The sequence below is a fragment of the Mobula hypostoma genome, chromosome 17 (assembly GCF_963921235.1).
Source record: "Mobula hypostoma chromosome 17, sMobHyp1.1, whole genome shotgun sequence".
In the NCBI taxonomy this organism is placed as follows: domain Eukaryota; kingdom Metazoa; phylum Chordata; class Chondrichthyes; order Myliobatiformes; family Myliobatidae; genus Mobula; species Mobula hypostoma.
The window spans coordinates 57,755,187-57,774,884 of NC_086113.1; the positions used below are offsets into that span (position 1 = coordinate 57,755,187).

A 19,698-nucleotide genomic window follows, 5' to 3' on the forward strand; every position below is an offset into this window, starting at 1 on the left:
TGGCGTGTCAAGATATGGAATTTCCACCAGCAATGACCCCATGCTTACCTTGTTGGTGGATGGAATTTGAGCCATTTCTCACCACTGCCTGACCAACATCAGCCCCTCCACACAGCCAAAGGGAGATTCATGTCCAGAGTACAGGGATTCACACCGTTTGCTGCAGCTGCAGTATGTACCTCTGATTGTGCTCTGCTATTCAGCATGATTGTGGCTGATTTGCTTCGATAGTTTCTTGAACTATCTCTGAAACCTTGCTCCCCTTGCTATCAATAAGTCTATCAATCAATGCTGTGGATGAGCCAAATGATTTCCCCCCCCCCCGCCACCCCATGGCTCTTTGGGACTTGAGGGTTCCAAAAATTCACCAGTTGTATGAAGGAATTTCCCCTTAACTTGGTCCCAAATGGTTCAACTAATGATTGTCAAACCCATCCTATCAATACCTGGAAACATTTTAAGTTTCAATGGGATCTCCTTTCATTAATTCATGAGCATACATGCTACTCTATGCAATTTCTCCTCTATGTATGTCATCCTCAGAATTAATCTTGTGAATCTTAATTGCATTTCCTCTGGCAAATGTTTATAGATGAACCAACACTGTGCACTCTACTCACCTGGAGACAGCAACCAATACTGGAGCAATTACATTCAGAAATATTCAAGTAGACAGATCTGCAGAATCTAAAGGTTTATAACTGGAAGCAATTAGAGATGAGAAGAGGGCAAAACAATGGATGGAGTGATAATAAGGATGAGGATATTATATGAGGATTGCTTAATTTAGAGCTAACATAAGTCACAGTCAGTACATACTGGGATGATAGCTGAATGGGACATCTCCTTCATCCTGAAATGAAAAGCCTCATCCTGAGAGCAGATGCGGTGGAGACGGAGGAATTGCGAGAAGGGGATGGCAAAGGAGATGTCCTCTTTTTTTTTTAAAGAAAGGGGCTTCCCTTCCTCCACTATCAACTCTGCTCTCAAACACATCTGCTCTTACCCTATCCTCCCGCCACCCCACTAGGAATAGGGTTCCCCTTGTCCTCACCTACCACCCCACCAGCCTCCAAGTCCAACATATAATTCTCCGTAACTTTCGCCACCTCCAACGGGATCCCACCACTAAGCATATCTTTCCCTCCCCCCCCCCCCACTTTCTGCTTTCCGCAGGGATCGCCCCCTACGGGACTCCCTTGTCCACTTGTTCCCCCACCCCCCCATCCCTTCCCACCGATCTCCCTCCCAGCACTTATTATTGTAAGCGGAACAAGTGCTACATGTGCCCTGACACTTCCTCCCTCACCACCATTCAGGGTCCCAGACAGTCCTTCTAGGTGAGGTGACACTTCACCTGTGAGTCGGCTGGGGTGATATACAGTGTCCGGTGCTCCCGATGTGGCTTTCTATATATTGACGAGACCCGGTGCAGGCTGGGAGACCATTTCGCTAAACACCTACGCTCTGTCCGCCAGAGAAAGCAGGATCTCCCAGTGGCCACACATTTTAATTCCACGTCCCATTTCCATTCTGATATGTCTATCCACAGCCCTCCCGTACTGTCAAGATGAAGCCACACTCAGGTTGGAGGAACAACACCTTATATTCCGTCTGGGTCGCCTCCAACCTGATGGCATGAACATTGACTTGTCAAACTTCCGTTAATGCCCCACCTCCCCTTCGTATCCCATCCCTTATTTATTTATTATTATTATTATTATTTTTTCCCCCTTTTTTCCCCTCTCTCTCTTTTCTCCTTTTGTCCCTCTCACTATAACTCCTTGCCCATCCTCTGGGCTCCCCTCCCCCTTTCTTTCTCCCTAGGCCTCCCGTCCCATGATCCTCTCCCTTCTCCAGCCTCATATCCCTTTTGCCAATCAACTTTCCAGCTCCTAGCTTCATCCCTCCCCCTCCTGTCTTCTCCTATCATTTCGGATCTCCCCCTCCCCCTCCCACTTTCAAATCTCTTACTATCTCTTCTTTCAGTTAGTCCTGACGAAGGGTCTTGGCCCGAAACGTTGACTGTACCTCTTCCTATAGATGCTGCCTGGCCTGCTGCGTTCACCAGCATTTTTTGTGTGTATTGCGTGAATTTCCAGCACCTGCGGATTTCCCCGTGTTTGTGTTTTTAAATAGTTTGATCTTTTGCTATATTGGCAATGCACTTGCTTGATGCAGTTGCAAGAAAGGCAAGATCTGATAAACGTTGCTCTATCTCCTCTAATTATGACTTATAGCCTTGATCTATTGGTTTAAATATTATTTTCTTCCTTTATTTCTAGTTGCTCATGCATTGTTTCTTGAAAATACTGGTGGATTTGGTCCATGATCCATGGAGGAAGTGCCCCATCCAGTTGATTCTATTTGTATTCACCTTGTATCTCACTAGACTGTAGAAAACAATGTCTGAAATCTTTGTGGATGCATAGTTTGCTACAAAGTGTTAGAGGATGATGGTTGCTTTCCAGTTCTGGGACAAGAATCACTTATTCCTTTGGTTTGGGAGCAGAGCTTTCAGTGAACCTCTTCATTGCTCATTTCCTTTCACTAATTCTTCCAGCATTTGCCCTTGCTGAATGTTAATCGTTCCTTGCAGCATAGCAAGTACTTCAGTTGCTTGAGAAATTGATTTATTGTGCACATAGGCTGAATCCAGGTGGCACACTAAAAAATTTTGTGGGCACATGGCATGCAGTGCTGCCCCTCCATTCTTACACCCCACTCAGATAAAAAGGTACATTATTATCCTTACTGCCAAATGAAGCGGTGAATTTTTTTTTACATCTCAAGCAGTGAGATGCTTTCATAGGAACCATCTTACACTAGCTTGGCACCAGCTAGATGGTTGCAAGAATACATGACGTTAAATGATGTGTTTTGAAATCCTCGCAGACTTGGTGTACATGTGAGTATTGGATAGTAAATGGTTGGGCTAGTTGGCAGTGGCATCGCTCAGCTTATTCTTGTCATTTGTAGGTGAACACTTGGGCATTCAGTGATAATAATGGTAAATCTGTATGTAGTTTAGTGCCTCCATGAATATTTTTCAGTTTTTTCAAAAGATTAATTTTTGAACAGGCTTTCTAAAGTGCTTCATTTAGTTCAATCCGTGTTATAATTTTATGTGTGTTCACTGTTTTACCATAATAAGAAAAAGGGCTTATCTCTTTTCCTTAAAGTCCATAATTATTGTTATTAGTTCATCAATCAATGATGATCTCTGCTAAAAATTACCCTACCACATGAGAACAATTTAGAAGAATATTGCCAATTTGGGCACCTGCTCTCAAAGGTTTGTCACCCCGGTCCAAGGTTTACTTCTCAGAAGGTCTAGGAATTAAAGATGTGGCCATGACCCTGTTAAATCATCCACACTTTTAATGGAAAATATTGCATGTTATTAAGCATGATCTTTATTAATCTGTTTGAGGAGCCATGTCCAATCACGGAATATTATCTAAGGGTGGAGACCTGGAGTCCTGGTGTCATGAGAATGTTCTTGAGCATCGAAAAACACAAATAATCTGATTTGTTTTTCTATGCTCAGAGCTAACCTTTAAGCTATCTTGCCCCCCTCCCACCTTTTTATTCTGGCATCTTCCCCCTTCCTTTCTAGTCCTGAAGAAGTGTCTCGGCCTGAAGTGTCGACTGTTTAGTCACTTCCATAGATGCTACCTGACCTGCTCAGTCTTCCAGCATTTTGTGTGTGTTGTTCCAGCATCTGCCGAGTTGCTAGTGTTTCTGACTTGTCTAAGATAGTTGCATCCAAACATGGGTTGAAATTTCCGAACACTTCAAATGAGTTCAATTTAGTGAGAAATGAGATCCTGGGCTGCATACTTTTTAACTTGCAATTATCCAAAGTAATACATTTTAAACAGTATCTGAAGATTGTCCAAATCTCTCTTTGTGGTGGCATTGTATGAAATAGAGGAAAAGGTGGGTTCTCTAGTCCACCCCAAGTAATTTCTTCCCATCCAATTATGTCATGATCTGATTTTGATAGTCCACTTTAACTGTTATTAATAACCCTCAGCTCTTTAGACAGTTTGTAAAATCTCTCAGCATTGAATACTTTAGTTAGTTTTGCACAGAATGGAGAATTCCAAAGATCGTTGGAGAAAAATAAAATTCCTTCATCACTCTTTTCTCTTCAGGTTTGAGAAAGGCCATTCCTTTTGTTCTTATCTAATCCTCAGTATTTTTTGCCAAATGTGTCTGTAAAATTAGTTTTGGTTAGTTTTATATCTGATCATATACAAGACTGCATTTAGTTACCAGGCATAGATACTTCAAGTTACGAGAAAAGTAAGAATATACAGAAGAGCCAGCTTTGTTTTCATTTGATATTTTCTCTTTACCACAGGTATTGCTTTCACAGATCTACCGGTAAGGCAATTATTTTTAATAATTATTTTCCTAAACACTGTGTGTGTGGGGGGTGGGGTGTGGTGGTGTAGGGGTGTTACAGCTTAAATTGTTTCAAATGCTTTCCATGTTTAAATTGGCTTGTTTCAATTTTGGGTTCCCCATGGACAAAAATGACTGTCATTTGTGTCCATCTACTCCATCTTGTTGAGAATAATGTATGAAACATCAAGCATTACAACACTCAGGAAACCACAGACCCGGTTTCATCCTGACAATCGATCAAATTGATTCTTCAGAATTAATTCTTCACAGCTTTAAGTTTCATCACGAGGCCTCTGTTTATTCTTTAGAAACAATTGTTCTGACAACAAGTGAATAGTTCTGATCGTTGGATCTGACGTCTTGTGGAATAAAGCAGAGAGGAACACAAATTGCACTGGGATTTAGTTGCCTATTATTTGAGTGCTTAACTACCCTTTCAGGACATACATTTGATTGTTTTTTAAATAGTTGAGTTTTCAGGTTAGTCTTTATCCATTTGTAATTGGACAATTACTGATTAGTTTGGGACATTTTAGGACTAAGCTCCTTATCTCTTCACATCAACTGAATTATGCAGTTCAATGGCAGTCTTAACGTAGAGACAGTATCCCAACATCCTGAGAGGAGGGTGTTGTCTTCATTTACCAGCCACGTTCTTGGTTCAGAGTTTGGATATCCTTTGGCATATTTCCTCCTCCCCCTCCTTCCACCCCAAGGCCACTCTACATTCAATAATTGGGGTCATCACTGAATTGCTTTCAACTCTATGAATGCTCAAGAAGCTTCACATCTTTCAGGCCCACTTGATTGGCACTGTATCCACCAAAATATTCACATTCATTTTGCCACAGTCACACTGTCTGTATTGCATGCCACCAAAGACCAGTTACTAGTCCGGCTACTCAGCCAGCAGTTTCCAAATCTGTGTACGTCCACAACTAACAAGGGCAGCCAATGGGTAGGAATGCATTCATTTGATTGTTTCATCATGTAATACTTGGAATTTATTTTTTGTTACTTCACGAAAACTTAGTTTGAATCCTGGAATTTCCTACTCACAACTTCAATAGTGTATCTTCATTAAAAAGACCTCAGTGGTTTAAGGTTGTGGCTCTCCACTCTTCAAGGGCAATACATGCTGGCCATGTGGTGATGTGCACCTGCTGAAATGTGGATAAATGAACCCAGTTACCTTGAAGCATGATTGACAGAGATGAGAAAAATGTTTCTCTACATCCCTGCAAGTTCCTTTCTCCCGAATTCCTATTAACTTCACTTTCAGATTCAGGAGGCTGAACACAAGTCCCGATGCATTAATACAATGTCTTGTATAATGAAGCAGTTGTACAGCTGGGCAAGAACAAATTCTATTCACAGAAATGAATGGACCTTACTTTATATTGTCTTGTTTATCATTTGGTCACCCTGTGACTTACACAATCCAGGGTTCAAAATGTGATGTGTAGCTTCTGAGGGGTGTACTGGAGATGTGTGTAGGATTCACTAGGTGTAAAATCCCGAACTGGCTGTTCACCAACTTCTTGGCTATTTGGTTTTAATTAGGGTAGGGTAAGCAATAGCAATAGTCGGCTGGTGGTGTAGTGGCATCCGCACCAGACTTCGAGGCGAGTGGTCCTGGATTTGAATCTGGCCAGCTTCTTGACACTTTGCATCCATGCTGGCCTTATTGAACTAGCAACTTGGCCTTGCAAAAATAGACGCTAAAGAAATGGCAAGGTTGCTGCCTGATGCGCTGCAAGGCGCAGACGGTAACAACAACTACTACTTTGCATTAGCAAACTGTATAATGATCAAAATGTGTACTCAAAATAGTCAAAAGGTGGAGAAGATGAAAACTGTTGCAGCAACTCTAAAAAGCAAGATGATTTTTTTTCTCTCTAGGAAAATGCAGGGAGTGGAAGATTGTGTATAAATTATGTGCATTATAATAACCTGTCATTCTCCTTGGTGAGATTGATGAGAAATTGTGTGAACATCTCCATTTTGCTCAGTTTTGTCAAGGAATGGAGCCTAACAGAAATTGCTGGAAATACTTGGTGAATAAAGCTGTATTTGTAAAGAGGGATGATTGGCCAGTTTTTTGTTTTAAGTACAGGTACCAATTTTTGCCTGAATCTGCCCCTGCCCATACTTGCCTGATCCATATGGACAGGACCTAAATTGCTGGCCAAAGCATTCTGGATTCTGGTGACATGGCCTGAGTGCTGTTTCAAAGCTCTCCATTCTGCCAAATGACCTGAAAGCTTCACAACTGCCAAAGCTCTGAGCTCATAGCTCTGTACTGATGATTTGCAAAATTCTGAACCTTAATTCTGTCAAAGGATAAAGAGTACTATGACTGTGATAATTTGGATCTTTCACAGAGGTGGGGAAAAAATTGTTGAAAGGAAAGCAATGGAGGGGAGGGGGGGAATTCCAGATCATGGTCACTAGCCTAGTTATTTCATCTCAGAAGTTTGCAACTTTATTCATCGGTAAATATTTGCAGAAATAAAATCCCCTCTGCTTTAAGACAATTTTCAGCTGCCAAACTTTGTCACATTATTAGTACATGATCATGGTCTGCAAAGGGATAACTGGACCATTTGAAGAGTTGAAAGCTTGCAAAATGACATTTTTTTTCTCTCTTATTCAGCCAAATTTATATCCTACAGTTGGACTGCAGACACCAGGAGAGGTGATAGATGCTAATTTTGGACAGCATCCATTTGTTTTTGATATAGAGGACTACATGCGGGAATGGAGATCTAAAATTCAGAGTCAGATTGAAAGGTTCCCAGTAGGAGATCGGGAAGGGGAATGGCAGACAATGATACAGAAGTAGGTGACGCATTATCTGTTATCTACAGTAGCATTTTCAATTTCAAATATTCAGTTTTTCTTTCCTGTGACTCAATTTGATCTAGATTTCAAAGATTGCTTGTTGTCTTGCTTCAGTTAAATATAATTTGTATTTCTTGATGTTAAATGCTGCACAGTATTTCAGTATGTTTACTGCTTATAATAAATCTGGTCACTTTGAAAAATGATCAACCATATGTTGCATTTTCAAACCTCTCTGCCTTATTTGATGGTACCCTTTTTAATAAATTCCAGTAGGAGAGATTGACCAGGTCAGGGATCATAGCAATTAAAATCCCACACATCTCGATCTATTTCTAGGGCAGGCAATTTGAAATTGTAATAACCCTCCTCTCCTATCCAAAGGAATCTTTCTTTTCTCTTGTTTTCTTTCTTTTTTTCCCTTCCTAAGGTTTACAAAGCTACAAAAAAAGTTGTTTTGGTTGCAGCTAAGAATAGCTCAGTGCTCTGCCGATGCATTAGCTCAGAGATTGGAGTGTAAGTTTAATTAAAGGATAATCTTGTGCTTTGGGTTATGTATTAATTATCCAGTTCAGTTTATATTTCTTATCGCTTAAAGCAGTAATTTTTCCTCCTGTTGTTTCACTTGTTCACATGTTCCTTTTATCCACCTCTTCCATGTGAGAGAACCTTTGTTTCTCACACATGTTTCCACTTGTTTGTCTCTTATGCATGCTTGCACTCATGAATATGATGCTTGTGTTTTGTATGTGCACTTTCTTGTGTAAGGTCAGCCTTTTTCATTAAAATAGTCATTTATTATCTAAGTAACCAAGGTTTCCTGATTTAATTGACAGAATCATCTTGGTAATAAAATCACATTAGCGGAAGGTGCAAAAAGCAGATGTATTTTTGTTGTAAATTCTTCCAAGTTTGAGAACATGATCAGCTTTTTCATCTATTCCCCTGAAAATTTGACCAATTGAGTTTGTGTGTATGCATACATATGTGTATTCACGGCATATGGATGCTGTTTCGGCAAATGTATTTGCAAAAGTCCCAGCTTTGTTACCTGCATGTTGAACTGTGCAGAAAAAAAATGTTTGAAAGACTTTTTATTGAGTTGTTTGGTAAGGGTTTCCTGTTATTGCACATTTATAGCCTGGTGTAATCCTCTTTACCAGAATGTTACGAAGTTGCATTGCATGTGACTACTGTAATACTGCTAATTTTGAGCTATTTAACCTTTCCTTTCATTCAATTCCTAGAATGGTTTCATCTTACTTAGTGCATCATGGTTATTGTGCTACAGCTGAAGCGTTTGCCAGATCCACAGGACAAGCTTTCCAAGAAGAGCTAGCATCAATTAAAAATAGACAAAGTGAGTGTAAAATCAATTGGGTTTTGATTATCTTCTGTAGTGTTGTTTCATGTAAATAGCCTGAAGAGGGTGTGACATATAGATGGATACATTGATCGAGTAGGTTTAGAGGATATGGGTGAAAGGCAGGTGAAATCTGCTTTTGGGGATCTGGAGCAGCAAATGGATGACCTTCGGCTTGTATGGGAGAGCGAGGATATAATTGATCAAAGTTACAGGAAAGTAGTCACCCTGAAGTTGCAGGAGGCGGGTAGCTTAGGTGACCGTCAGGAGAAATTGAAATTGGCAGTTAGAGCAAAGCACCCCTGTGGCCATTCCCCTCAAAAACAAGTATACTGCTGTGGCTACTTTTGTGGGGGATGACCTCCCGGAAGAATGCCATGGCGACCAGGTTACAGGCACTGAGCTTGGGCCCATGGTGCAGAAGGGAAAGAGAGAAGGGAGCAGTAGTGATAGGGGACTCGATAGTGAGGGTAACAGACAAGAGATTCTGTGAATGTGAATGGGACATCTGGGTGGTATGTTGCCTCCCAGGTGCTAGGTCAGGGGTGTCTCAGATTGCATCCACAACATTTTGGAGGGGGAGGGGGAGCAGCCAGATGTCTTCGTACATATTGGTACCAATGACATAGGAAAGAAAAGTAGAGAGGTCCTGAAAAGAGAATTTAGAAAGCTGAGAAGCTGGACCTCCTGGGTAGTAATTTCTGGATTGCTGCCTGTGCCACATGCCAGTGAGGGTAGAAACAGGATGATATGGTAGATGAATGCATGGCTGTGAAGCTGGTGCAGGGGCCAGGGCTTCAGGTTCTTGGATAATTGGGATCTCTTCTTGGGGAGGTATGACCTGTTCAAAAGTGATGGTTGCACCTGAACCCAAGGGGGACCAATGTTCTCGCGGGCAGGTTTGTTAGAGCTGTTGGGCAGGATTTAAACTAACTTGGCAGGTGGGTGGTAACCGGAGTGAAGGGACTCGGGAAAGGACGGATGGTAAAAAAATAAAAATGGCGTGCAGTCAGATTGTCAGGAAGGGCAGGTAGGTGATGGGACTTGGTTGCAGCCAACAGGCTGAGTATCAAATCATTAGGGATGCAGAGTCAGAAGGCGTAGCAAATAAGGTACTCAATGTATTGTATCTCAATGTGTGGAGTATAAGAAATAAGGTGGATGATCATGTTGCAGTGTTACTAGGTATGATATTGTGGCCATCTGTGAATCGTGGCTGAAGGCTGGTTGTAGTTGGGAGCTGAATATCCAAGGTTACACGTTATGTCAGAGAGGTAGGCAGAGGGGATGGTGTGGCTCTACTGGTAAAGAATGGCATCAAATTGGTAGAAAGATGTGACATAGGATCAGAAGATGTTAAATCCTTGTGGGTTGAGTTAAGAAACTGCAAGGGTAAAAGGACGTTGATGGCAGTTATATACAGGCCTCCCAACAGTGGCTGTGAGGCGGACCACAGATTACAACAGGAGATAGAAAAAGCGAGTCAAAAGGGCAATGTTATGGTAGTAATGGGAGATTTTAACATGCAAATGGATTGGGAAAATCAGGTTGGTAATGGATCTCGAGTGAGTTTGTTGAATGCCTAAGAGATAGCTTTTTAGAGCAGCTTGTTGTTGAGCCTACTAGGGGATCAGCTTTATTGGATTGGGTGTAATGTAATGAACTGAAGCAATTAGGGAGCTTAAGGTAAAAGAACCCTTAGGAACCAGTGATCACAATATGATTGTATTCAACTCAAAATTTGATAGTGAGAAAGTAAGGTTTGATATAGCAGTATTTCAGTGGAGTAAGGGAAATTACAGTGGTATGAGAGAGGAGTTGGCCAAAGTAAATTGAGGAGCTGCTGGCAGGGATGTCAGCAGAGCAGCAATGGCATGTGTTTCTGGGAAAAGTGAGGAAGGTGCAGGACATATGTATTCCAAAAATGAAGAAAGACTCAAATGGTAAAATAGTACAACTGTGGCTGACAAGAGAAGTCAAAGCTATTGTAAAAGCAAAAGAAAGGGCATACAACAAAGTAAAAATTAGAGGGAATATAGAGGATTAGGACGTTTTTAAAAACCTACAGAGAGCAACTAATAAATCATTAGAAGGGAAACAATGAAATATGAAAGCAAGCTAGCAAATAATATCAGTGGATAGTAAAAGTTTTTACAAGTATGTTAAAAGTTAAAGAAATGAGAGTGGATGTAGGACCGCTAGAAAATGAGGCAGGAGAAATAATAACGGCGGACAAAGAGATGGCTGATGAACTAAATGAGTATTTTGTATCAGACTTCACTGTGGAAGACACTAGCAGTATGCCTGATGTTGTAGTGTGTGAAGGAAGAGAAGTGAGTGTAGTTACTGTTACAAAAGAGAAGGTGCTCAAAAAGCTGAAAGACCTGAAGGTACACAAGTCACCTGGACCAGAGGAACTGCACCATAGGGTTCTGAAAGAGGTAGTGTTAGAGATTGTGGTGGCATTAGAAATGATCTTTCAAAAATTGTTGGAGTCTGGCATGGTGCCAGAGGACTGGAAAATTGCAAATGTTACTCCATTCTTTAAGAAAGGAGGAAGGCAGCAGAAAGGAAATTATAGACCAGTTAACCTGACCTCAGTGGTTGGGAAGATGTTAGAGGATGAGGTGATGGAGTACCTGGTGACACATTCCTTCAGGGAAAATCCTGCCTGACAAACCTGTTGAAATTTGAGGAGATTACAAATAGGGTAGATAAAGGGGATGCAATGGATGTTGTATATTTGGATTTTCAGAAGGCTTTTGACAGGTGCCACTCATGAGACTACTTACCAAGTTAAGAGCCCATGTTATTACAGGAAAGTTACTAACATGGTTAGAGTATTGGCTGATTGGTAGGAGGCAGCGAGTGGGAATAAATGGACCCTTTTCTGGTTGGCTGCCAATGACTTGTGGTTTTCCACAGGGGTCGGTGTTGGGACCACTTATTTTTATGCTGTAAACAAATGATTTAGATGATGGAAAGATGGCTTTGTTGCCAAGTTTGCAGATGATACGAAGATTGGTGGAGGGGCAGGTAGTGTTGAGGAAACAGGTAGGATGCAAAAGGACTTGGACAGATTAGAAGAATGGGCAAGAAAGTGGCAAATGAAATAAAATGTTGGAAAATGCATGGTCATGCACTTTGGTAAAAGAAATAAATGTGCAGGCTATTTTCTAAATGGGGAGACAATCCAGGAATCTGAGATACAGAGGGACTTGGGAGTCCTTGTGCAGAACACCCTGAAGTTTAGCTTGCAGGTTGAGTCAGTGGTGAAGAAGGCAAATGCCATGTTAGCATTAATTTCAAGAGGTCTAGAACACAAGAGCAAGGATGTGATGCTGAGGCTTTTTAAGGCACTGGTGAGGATTGAGTAGTGTGAACAGTTTTGGGCCCCTCATATTGGAAAAGATGTGCCGGTATTGGAGAGTGTCCAGAGGAGATTCACAAGGATGATTCCAGGAATGAAAGTTATCATATGAGGAACATTTGATGGCTCTGGGTCTGTACTCGCTAGAATTCAGAAGGATGGGGGGGGGGGGAAATCTCATTGAAACTTTTGAAATGTTGAAAGGCCTAGACAGAGTAGATGTGGAAAGGATGTTTCCCATAGTGGGAGAGTCTAGGACAAGAGGGCACAGCCTCAGGATAGAGAGGCACCCTTTCAAAACAGATGTAGAGAAAATTTTTAGCCAAAGGGTGGTGAATTTGTGGAATTTGTTGCCACATGCAGCTGTGGAGGCCAGGTCGTTGGGTGTACTTAAGGCAGAGATTGATAGGTTCTTGATTGGACATGGCATCAAATGTTACAGGGAGAAAGCTGGGAGCTGGGGTTGAGGAGATTGGAAAAAATGGATCAGCCATGATTGAATGGCAGAGCAGACTCGATGGGCCAGATGGCCTAATTCTGCTCCTATGTCTTGTGGTCTTATGGGAATGGGATGAGCTCAGATATACATCTTGGTCGACACAGATGAGTTGGGCCAAATGGATTGTTTCTGTGATCTAGAACTCTGACTCTGTTTTTTAAAAAAAAATCAGTATGTCAAACTTTATGGCCCTGGATGAGCACATGAGAATAATGGCATTCAGAGGGATCTTAACCTGTTAAGCAGATCTGTTAAAGAATGAATGAATGTTCCTTTGAAACTTTGAACTCTGACAATTGAAGTGGAAAAATCAAGGGTTGTCCTGTTTACATGAAACTTTTCATTCAACACTTTGTTTTTGGAAAGAATTCAAGACATTTCTGTTTATGTTGAAGCAAATTACTGAAATGCTTGCCCATACTTAGGTTACCTTCAGTGGAACGTGCAATAGTTTGGCATTTATTCTGGCATAATAACTAATTCTGTCCAAAAACTTGTTATATACACTCATAGTCATAATTTTAGGTTAGCATAAAATGTAAATTCAAACTTCAAGTTATGGAACTGAATAATCAGAGAGACTAGTTGGCATTGCTATTTGAAAAAGATTACTTTAGAAATGTTAAAAATTGCAGTGTGTATGGTGTTCAAAGTGATCTTATTCTTGCGACAGCATTTGTTGTTACTTCCTATTTGTAATAAATTTGAAGCAGAGAAGGCAAGTTAAAATGTTGTGCAGTCCTAACAAAGGTGAGGGTTAGTGTAAGTTTGACCTTCAGTCAGCATCTTATTTGCTTTTAATAACTCAACTGTATATTAATGCCAAAATAACCGCAATCCTTATTGGTGATATTAAAGATCGGCACATTGAACTTGTAATTTTTTTAAAAGGAATTCAGAAGTTGGTACTGGCTGGAAGAATGGGAGAAGCAATTGAAACAACGCAACAGCTATATCCAGGTCTTCTTGAAAGAAAATCCAACCTCCTTTTTATGCTAAAGTAAGTTGCTGTATATTCTGTTTGTTAGCAGTGTTGTGTGACTGTTCCAGTTATATGATTTTTTTTTCCCATTTCATTCCTATCAACCTGCTTGATATTTTCTGAAATAATTTGTGATCATTGACAATTGGTACTGGGCTTAAAAAAAACACTCACATCCATTAATGAGTACATTAAAGCTAGGAATGCAAAGGAATTGTGCTTTGTAACAAGCAACCTGCTGTTGGAACTCAGTAAGTCAAGCAGCATAGGTTGGAGGAAAGAAATTGTCACTTCAGATTGAAATCCTGCGTCAGGACTGAGTGGAGAGGTGAGGTGACCAGCACAGAGAAGAGGAGTGGCAGGAAAGGATTCTAATGTGATTGATGGATTGATGGGTGTAAGATGACAAGCTTCTAGTGCCAGGTATGGGAGGTGAGTTGTGTTGAATTGGATGACTGGCAGATAGATGGAGAGCTGCCACAGTCTTACTCCAGCTCCACTCTTACACTACCTGCTATGTACCCTTCTTCAATCCACTAATTACCTCAGAATTCTTGCCACTCCTCTGCTTGCCATTTTCCCACTCTCAGTCCTGATGCAAGGTTCAGCTGAAAACATGAGCTCCTTTCCTCTCACTGATGCTGCTGGGTTGCTCCAGATTTCAGCATTTACAATCCTTTGTTTCTGAATTGTTGAGTGGTATTCCTGAAGCCTCTTTGTGCCAAAATTACTTTGTCTTCTATTAAATGTTCTAAGCAATTTGGTACTATTTAAGTTAGAACTACTTTGGAGTAAAAGTAATTGAAGATGTGAATGTGGTAATCTTTAGTGCTTAGGCAGGAATTCCCAACCTGGGGTCCATGGACCCCGCGGTTAATGGTAAGGCTCATTGACATAAAGGTTGGGAACTCCTGGCTTATCGTACTGATTTACGGGCATGGACCCAAATTAAAACTGTTGAAGCAAAAGGCAATTTCGTTAATGAGCTATGAGGATACAGATATGTTTTGAATTTGACAATTGGTGTGCCATTTATGTAGTTTTGAGTGGCTTTTTTTAATTTGTATTTATACCAGAGTCCGCCAGTTTATAGAAATGGTAAATGGAACGGATAGTGAAGTACGGTGTCTAGGAGGCCGAAGTCCAAAGTCTCAAGACAGCTACCCAGGTAGCCCTAGAACCTTCAACAGTCCCAGCATGAGTCCCAGCCATGGAAGCAATATCCACATCCTAGCAGCATGCAGAGGGAATGGTTCACATAGTCACTTTACAGGTACAAGCTTAGAATGATAGAATTTGCAGGAAATATTAACTTCTGTAGTAGTTACTCTTGCAAGGAAAAAATACAGCATTTACTTGATTGATGACTGGAGTGTACTTTATTGAATCTGTTATGGCTAAATGTGAAAATGTTGAAGATAAAGCTCATCTTGTATAGAAGAAACTGCAACCTATGCACTCAATTTGCAAATAGAACTGACCTTTCCATGACACTACAAATAATTTGGACGTGTCCTGTACCAGTTAGATTCATAGATTCCTTACATCGTTCCTGATAAATATTTTGATCACTTTAAATCTATACCATGCTGCTATTGAACTCAATTGAAGATATGAATGTGGTAACTTTGTTTGTTTTGGCAGGGGTTCCCAACCTGGGGTCCATGGACCCCTCGATTAATGGTAAGCAAGAAGGAGGTTGGGAACCCCTGGCTTAGAGAGAAATGGTGATCAATTTCTGATCTCTTACAAAACTTCATATTGGCTAATGTTTGTTTTCCTTTAAGTTCAAAAGCAATAGGCACTACAACTCAATATATTTCTTGTTTTTCGAGAATGAGTTTCAAAGCTAACTTTGCAGAGTATCGAAAGTCATTTCAGTTCAGTTCTGCAACAGGAAGCACTTAACTATGCTTGTATATTTAGTCATAAAAAGTAAAGGGTTAATCATCTTGGAGAACTGCAGTACATGGATTCTGAATTTCCATATCTCGTAAGTATACTATTTTGATGTGGGCAATCCGTATGAGGAAAGTTGTGCATACTGTGTTAATTAGACCATTGAGCGCTTTAAAAATTGTTTGGTCATCAAATTAATTTAAGATGTGGGTTTTAGAATAAATTTAGGTTCTCTATTTTAAACTTGTGGCATCCGTTAGTTGATTAGTATTTTGCAGTATTTACACTGAGACAATATGGCAAGTTAATGCCCTGGAAGAAAGCCAACGTACATTTACCTTTCACTGAGTGTGATGTTTTCACATTCACCAAAATGGCGCTGGCAGCATACAATGACACATTGCGGGCAGCTCACAAAACTAATGAATATGCATATTCTGATCTGTTATTGCTGCAATCTGCAGCCTGTAATTCTCCTTTAAGAAATGTACTTTTGGTTCATCTAAATGCATTAGCAATCGTATGACCTCCTGATGAGGCTGAAGGACTTGGTGAGCTTGACACTTAGTAATGCCCCTGGAAGCGACCCTGAAAATGAGGTCATCAGAAGGGTGGTGGGGGGGGGGTCAAGGAGATTTCAGTCCAGACTGAAGCAACAGGGAACATAACCACTGCTCCCTAGCATCCTCCTAACCAATGTACAGTCATTGGAGAGCAAAACAGAGGACCTTAGGGCAAGTTTGCTGTATCAAAGGGAAATAAGAGATCACTGCATTCTGTTTCATGGAGACATGGCTTGTCCCTATGCTCCAGCCCAAGGGGCCTGTCAGTGGTATCTAGAAAGGGCAGAGGTGGCGGGGTCTTCTGCATTATAAACTCGTGGTGCTCGAATGTAGCAGCCTTGTTCTTCTGACCTGGAGCATGTAATGATTGTAAAACCGTTCTGCTTACTGAAAGAGTTCTCTGCCATAATCCTGACTGCAGCTTAAAAGCAGACATCATGCTAGCACTCAATGGATTAAATGCCATGATTAACAGACAAGAAACTGCCTACCCTGATGCATTTCACATCCCTACTGGGGACTCCAATCAGGCCAGCTGGATGAAATCTCGGCCCAACTACCTGCAGCGGCAGAGGACCCAACGCTCGATCACTGATAACTCCCATCAAGAATGTCTGCCGTTCCATCCTTCGACTGTGTTTTGGGAAATCTGGCCTTCTGGCTATCTTCCTACCAGTATACAGGCAGAAGCTAAAGAGCAAGACACCAGGTAAGGACAAGAAATAGATAGTCATGGGTTGCAGAGAAGTGGCTATGGGATTGCTTCAAGTCGAGGGACTAGGCCATGTTCAAGGATGCATTAGAGGACCAGAATGAATATAACAGCGTTGTCATGGACTTGATAAAGACATTCATGGATGAGTGTGTCCCCACAAAATCACTGTGTCTTCTCCGAGCAGAAGCACTGATTAAACTAAGAAATTCAAATCTGCTGAGGGCTGGTCTGGCAGCTTTCAGGACTGGTGATCCAGGAAAGTGCAAGAGGTCCGGGTATGACCTCTCAGATGCAAAGTGACATTTCTAGACTAAACCTGAACCACAACCTCGACAACCCTGGCAGGGCTTGAATGTCATCACCTCGTACAAAGCAGATAAGCTGAATACCTTTTATGCTCTGACTGACTGAACATAGAGGCCCCTTCACGTACCCTGTTCAGCCCGGCTACCCTGTCTGAGACTGATATGAGAGCATCTTTCAGGAGGGCAAATCCATGGAGAGCATCTGGCCCAGGCGGTGTGCCTGCCCAAGTACTGAAGACCTATGCTAATCGGCTGGCCAGAGTGATTCTAGACATCTTCAATCTCTCACCTTCAGCAGCCTGAGGTACCCACCTGCTTCAAACGGGCTTCAATCATACCGGTACCCAAGAATGATGTGGTAACGTGACTCAATAACTATCATTCAATGGCGCTTTGATCTACTGTGATGGAATGCTTTGAAGGGGTGGTGATAAAACATATTCCTGCCTGAGAAATGACTTGGAACCGCTCCAATTTGCTCAACAGGTCAACAGCAGATGCCATTTCATAGGCCCTTCCTTTAGCTCTGGAACACCCGGACAATGAAAACGTATACATACCCCTTCATTGACTACAGCTCTGCATTCAACACTATCGTCCCCTCAATTCATCATTAGCTCCAAGACCTGGGTCCATGCCTATCTGTGCAACTGGATCCTCTATTTCCTCACTGGCAGAACCCAGTATTATGATTGGTAACGTCTGCACACTCACCATCACCACAAGTGCACTACCAGGCTGTGTGCTTCGTCTCCTGTTCTCTCATACCTATGATTGTGTATATATGCTGTATTTAAATTTGCTGACAGCAGTATTGTTGGCCAAATCAATTGTGGTGACTAATTGGCATATAGGAGGGAGATTGAAAATCTGATTGAATGGTGCACCAACAGAAACCTTTCACTCATGAGGAAGAAGCTGGAGCTCCATGAAACAGTCCTCATTAAGGGATTGGAAGGTAGAGAGGGCCAGCAGCTTTAAATTCCTTGTTGTTATCGTACCAGAGGATCTGGTCTTAGACAGCACTTAAAGTGCCATAGCAAAAAAAAAAGCACAGCAGTGTCTCTACTTTGTTAGAAGTTTGCGTAGACTTGGCATGTCACCAAAAATGTTGACAAGCTTACAGATTCACAGTGGAGAGTATCCTAACTGGTTGCATCACAGCCTAGTATAGAAACACCAATGTCTAACAATGGAAAAGACAAAAAGTGGTGGATACCGTCTTGGGCAAAACCCTCCCCACCACTGGGTGTATTTACATGGAGCATTGTCACAAAAATCAGCATCCATCATCAAGGACCCCTACCATCCAGGCCATGCACTCTTCTCGCCACTACCATCGGACAGGTGGTATAGGACCAGAGCACCAGATTCAGGAACAGTTATTACCCTACAAGCGTCAGGCTCCTGAGCTGGCAGGGATAACTTCAGTCATCAGTTTTGAACTGTTTCTGCAACCTACAGACTCACTTTCAAGGAATCTTTACAAGTCATATTCTCAGTATTTTAATTGCGCAATTTCTTTTCCACATTGATTGTTTCAGTCTGTGTATTTTGTAAATTTTACTGTTTTCCTGTAAACGTCTGCAAGAAAATGAATCTCCAGGGTAGTATCTGGTAACATTTACGTACTTATGTAATTTACTTTGAACTTTGTCCCACATGCTGTTAAGATACTCATTCTGATTTTCAAACCACATGGCTAATGAAATGGCTGTGCTTTCCATGGGAGAGCCAAAAATACATTTAAACCAAATACAAAGAGGAGTTTACTGAGCAGGCTCCAATGCTGTTAATCACCAAATGCATGCACAATCATGATTGCAATGTAGCAATATACACAGATGAGACTACTTATTTCTCTCTCAACCAAGTAATAAGAATTGTTAACTTTGTTACTGAATATACTGAGACCTTCAGGGACCAAACAGAACCTTTGCCATTTTATCAACTAGGCTTCTCTGTTCTACCTTTTCTGTGAACCCTTTGGTTCACTCTGTGAACTGTTTGAGTTGTTCTCTGAACAGTTCATGAAGTTTGCTACCTCCTGGAATAGGTGTTTTCTCTTTTTTTTTTGGAACAATTCTTAGGTTTGCATCCAGGTTGGTTTGGGTACCATGGTATGGTAGCAGTTAGCGTGATGTTATTAAAGCTCAGGGTGTCAGAGTTCGGAGGTCAGTCCTGGTGTCCTCTGAGGAGTTTTTATATCCTCCCTGTGGAATATGTGGGTTTCCTCTGAGTGCATTGTTTTGATCCCGCAATCTAACAACATACAAGTTAGTAGGTTAACTGGTCATTGTAAATTCTCCAGTGATTACACTGGGGTTAAATCAATGGATTGCTGGGCGGCACAGCTCAAATGGCTGGAAGGGCAAATTCTGCACTGTATCTCCAAATAAAATAGAAATTTAAGTAAGTTCTCTTTATTCCAAATATTTTTTTCTCACAAACGTTGCAGATACATTAATGTTAGCTGTAGTAAGATTGTCCATTGAAACGAGTTTGAGAGTTCCCAAGGTTAAGGCTGGTACTCATATGATCTCCAGATGTATATCCTAAGACAGCAGCAGCACAGGAAGGATACAAAGGTCAAAGTAAAGTTTATTGTCACATGCAGAAGGTGAAATGAAAAACTTGCTGCAGTATTCCAGGTACATACCACTGGACATAACATTGACAAGCAAACCATTATGTTGTGTAATTTGTTTATTTAATAAAGAATGTAATTAGAACAAAAAAGTC

General features: G+C 41.3%; 1 protein-coding gene across 1 annotated transcript in view; it reads left to right on the forward strand.

The window, feature by feature from the left end:
* The window catches only part of ranbp9 (RAN binding protein 9), an 88,749-nt gene that overhangs the window by 42,610 nt on the left and 26,441 nt on the right, over positions 1-19,698 (forward strand). The window contains exons 5-9 of the mRNA XM_063069949.1: positions 4,370-4,392; positions 7,073-7,257; positions 8,508-8,620; positions 13,384-13,492; positions 14,551-14,747. Of these exons, the coding sequence (XP_062926019.1) occupies positions 4,370-4,392; positions 7,073-7,257; positions 8,508-8,620; positions 13,384-13,492; positions 14,551-14,747 (627 nt within the window). The remainder of the gene's footprint in view (positions 1-4,369; positions 4,393-7,072; positions 7,258-8,507; positions 8,621-13,383; positions 13,493-14,550; positions 14,748-19,698) is intronic.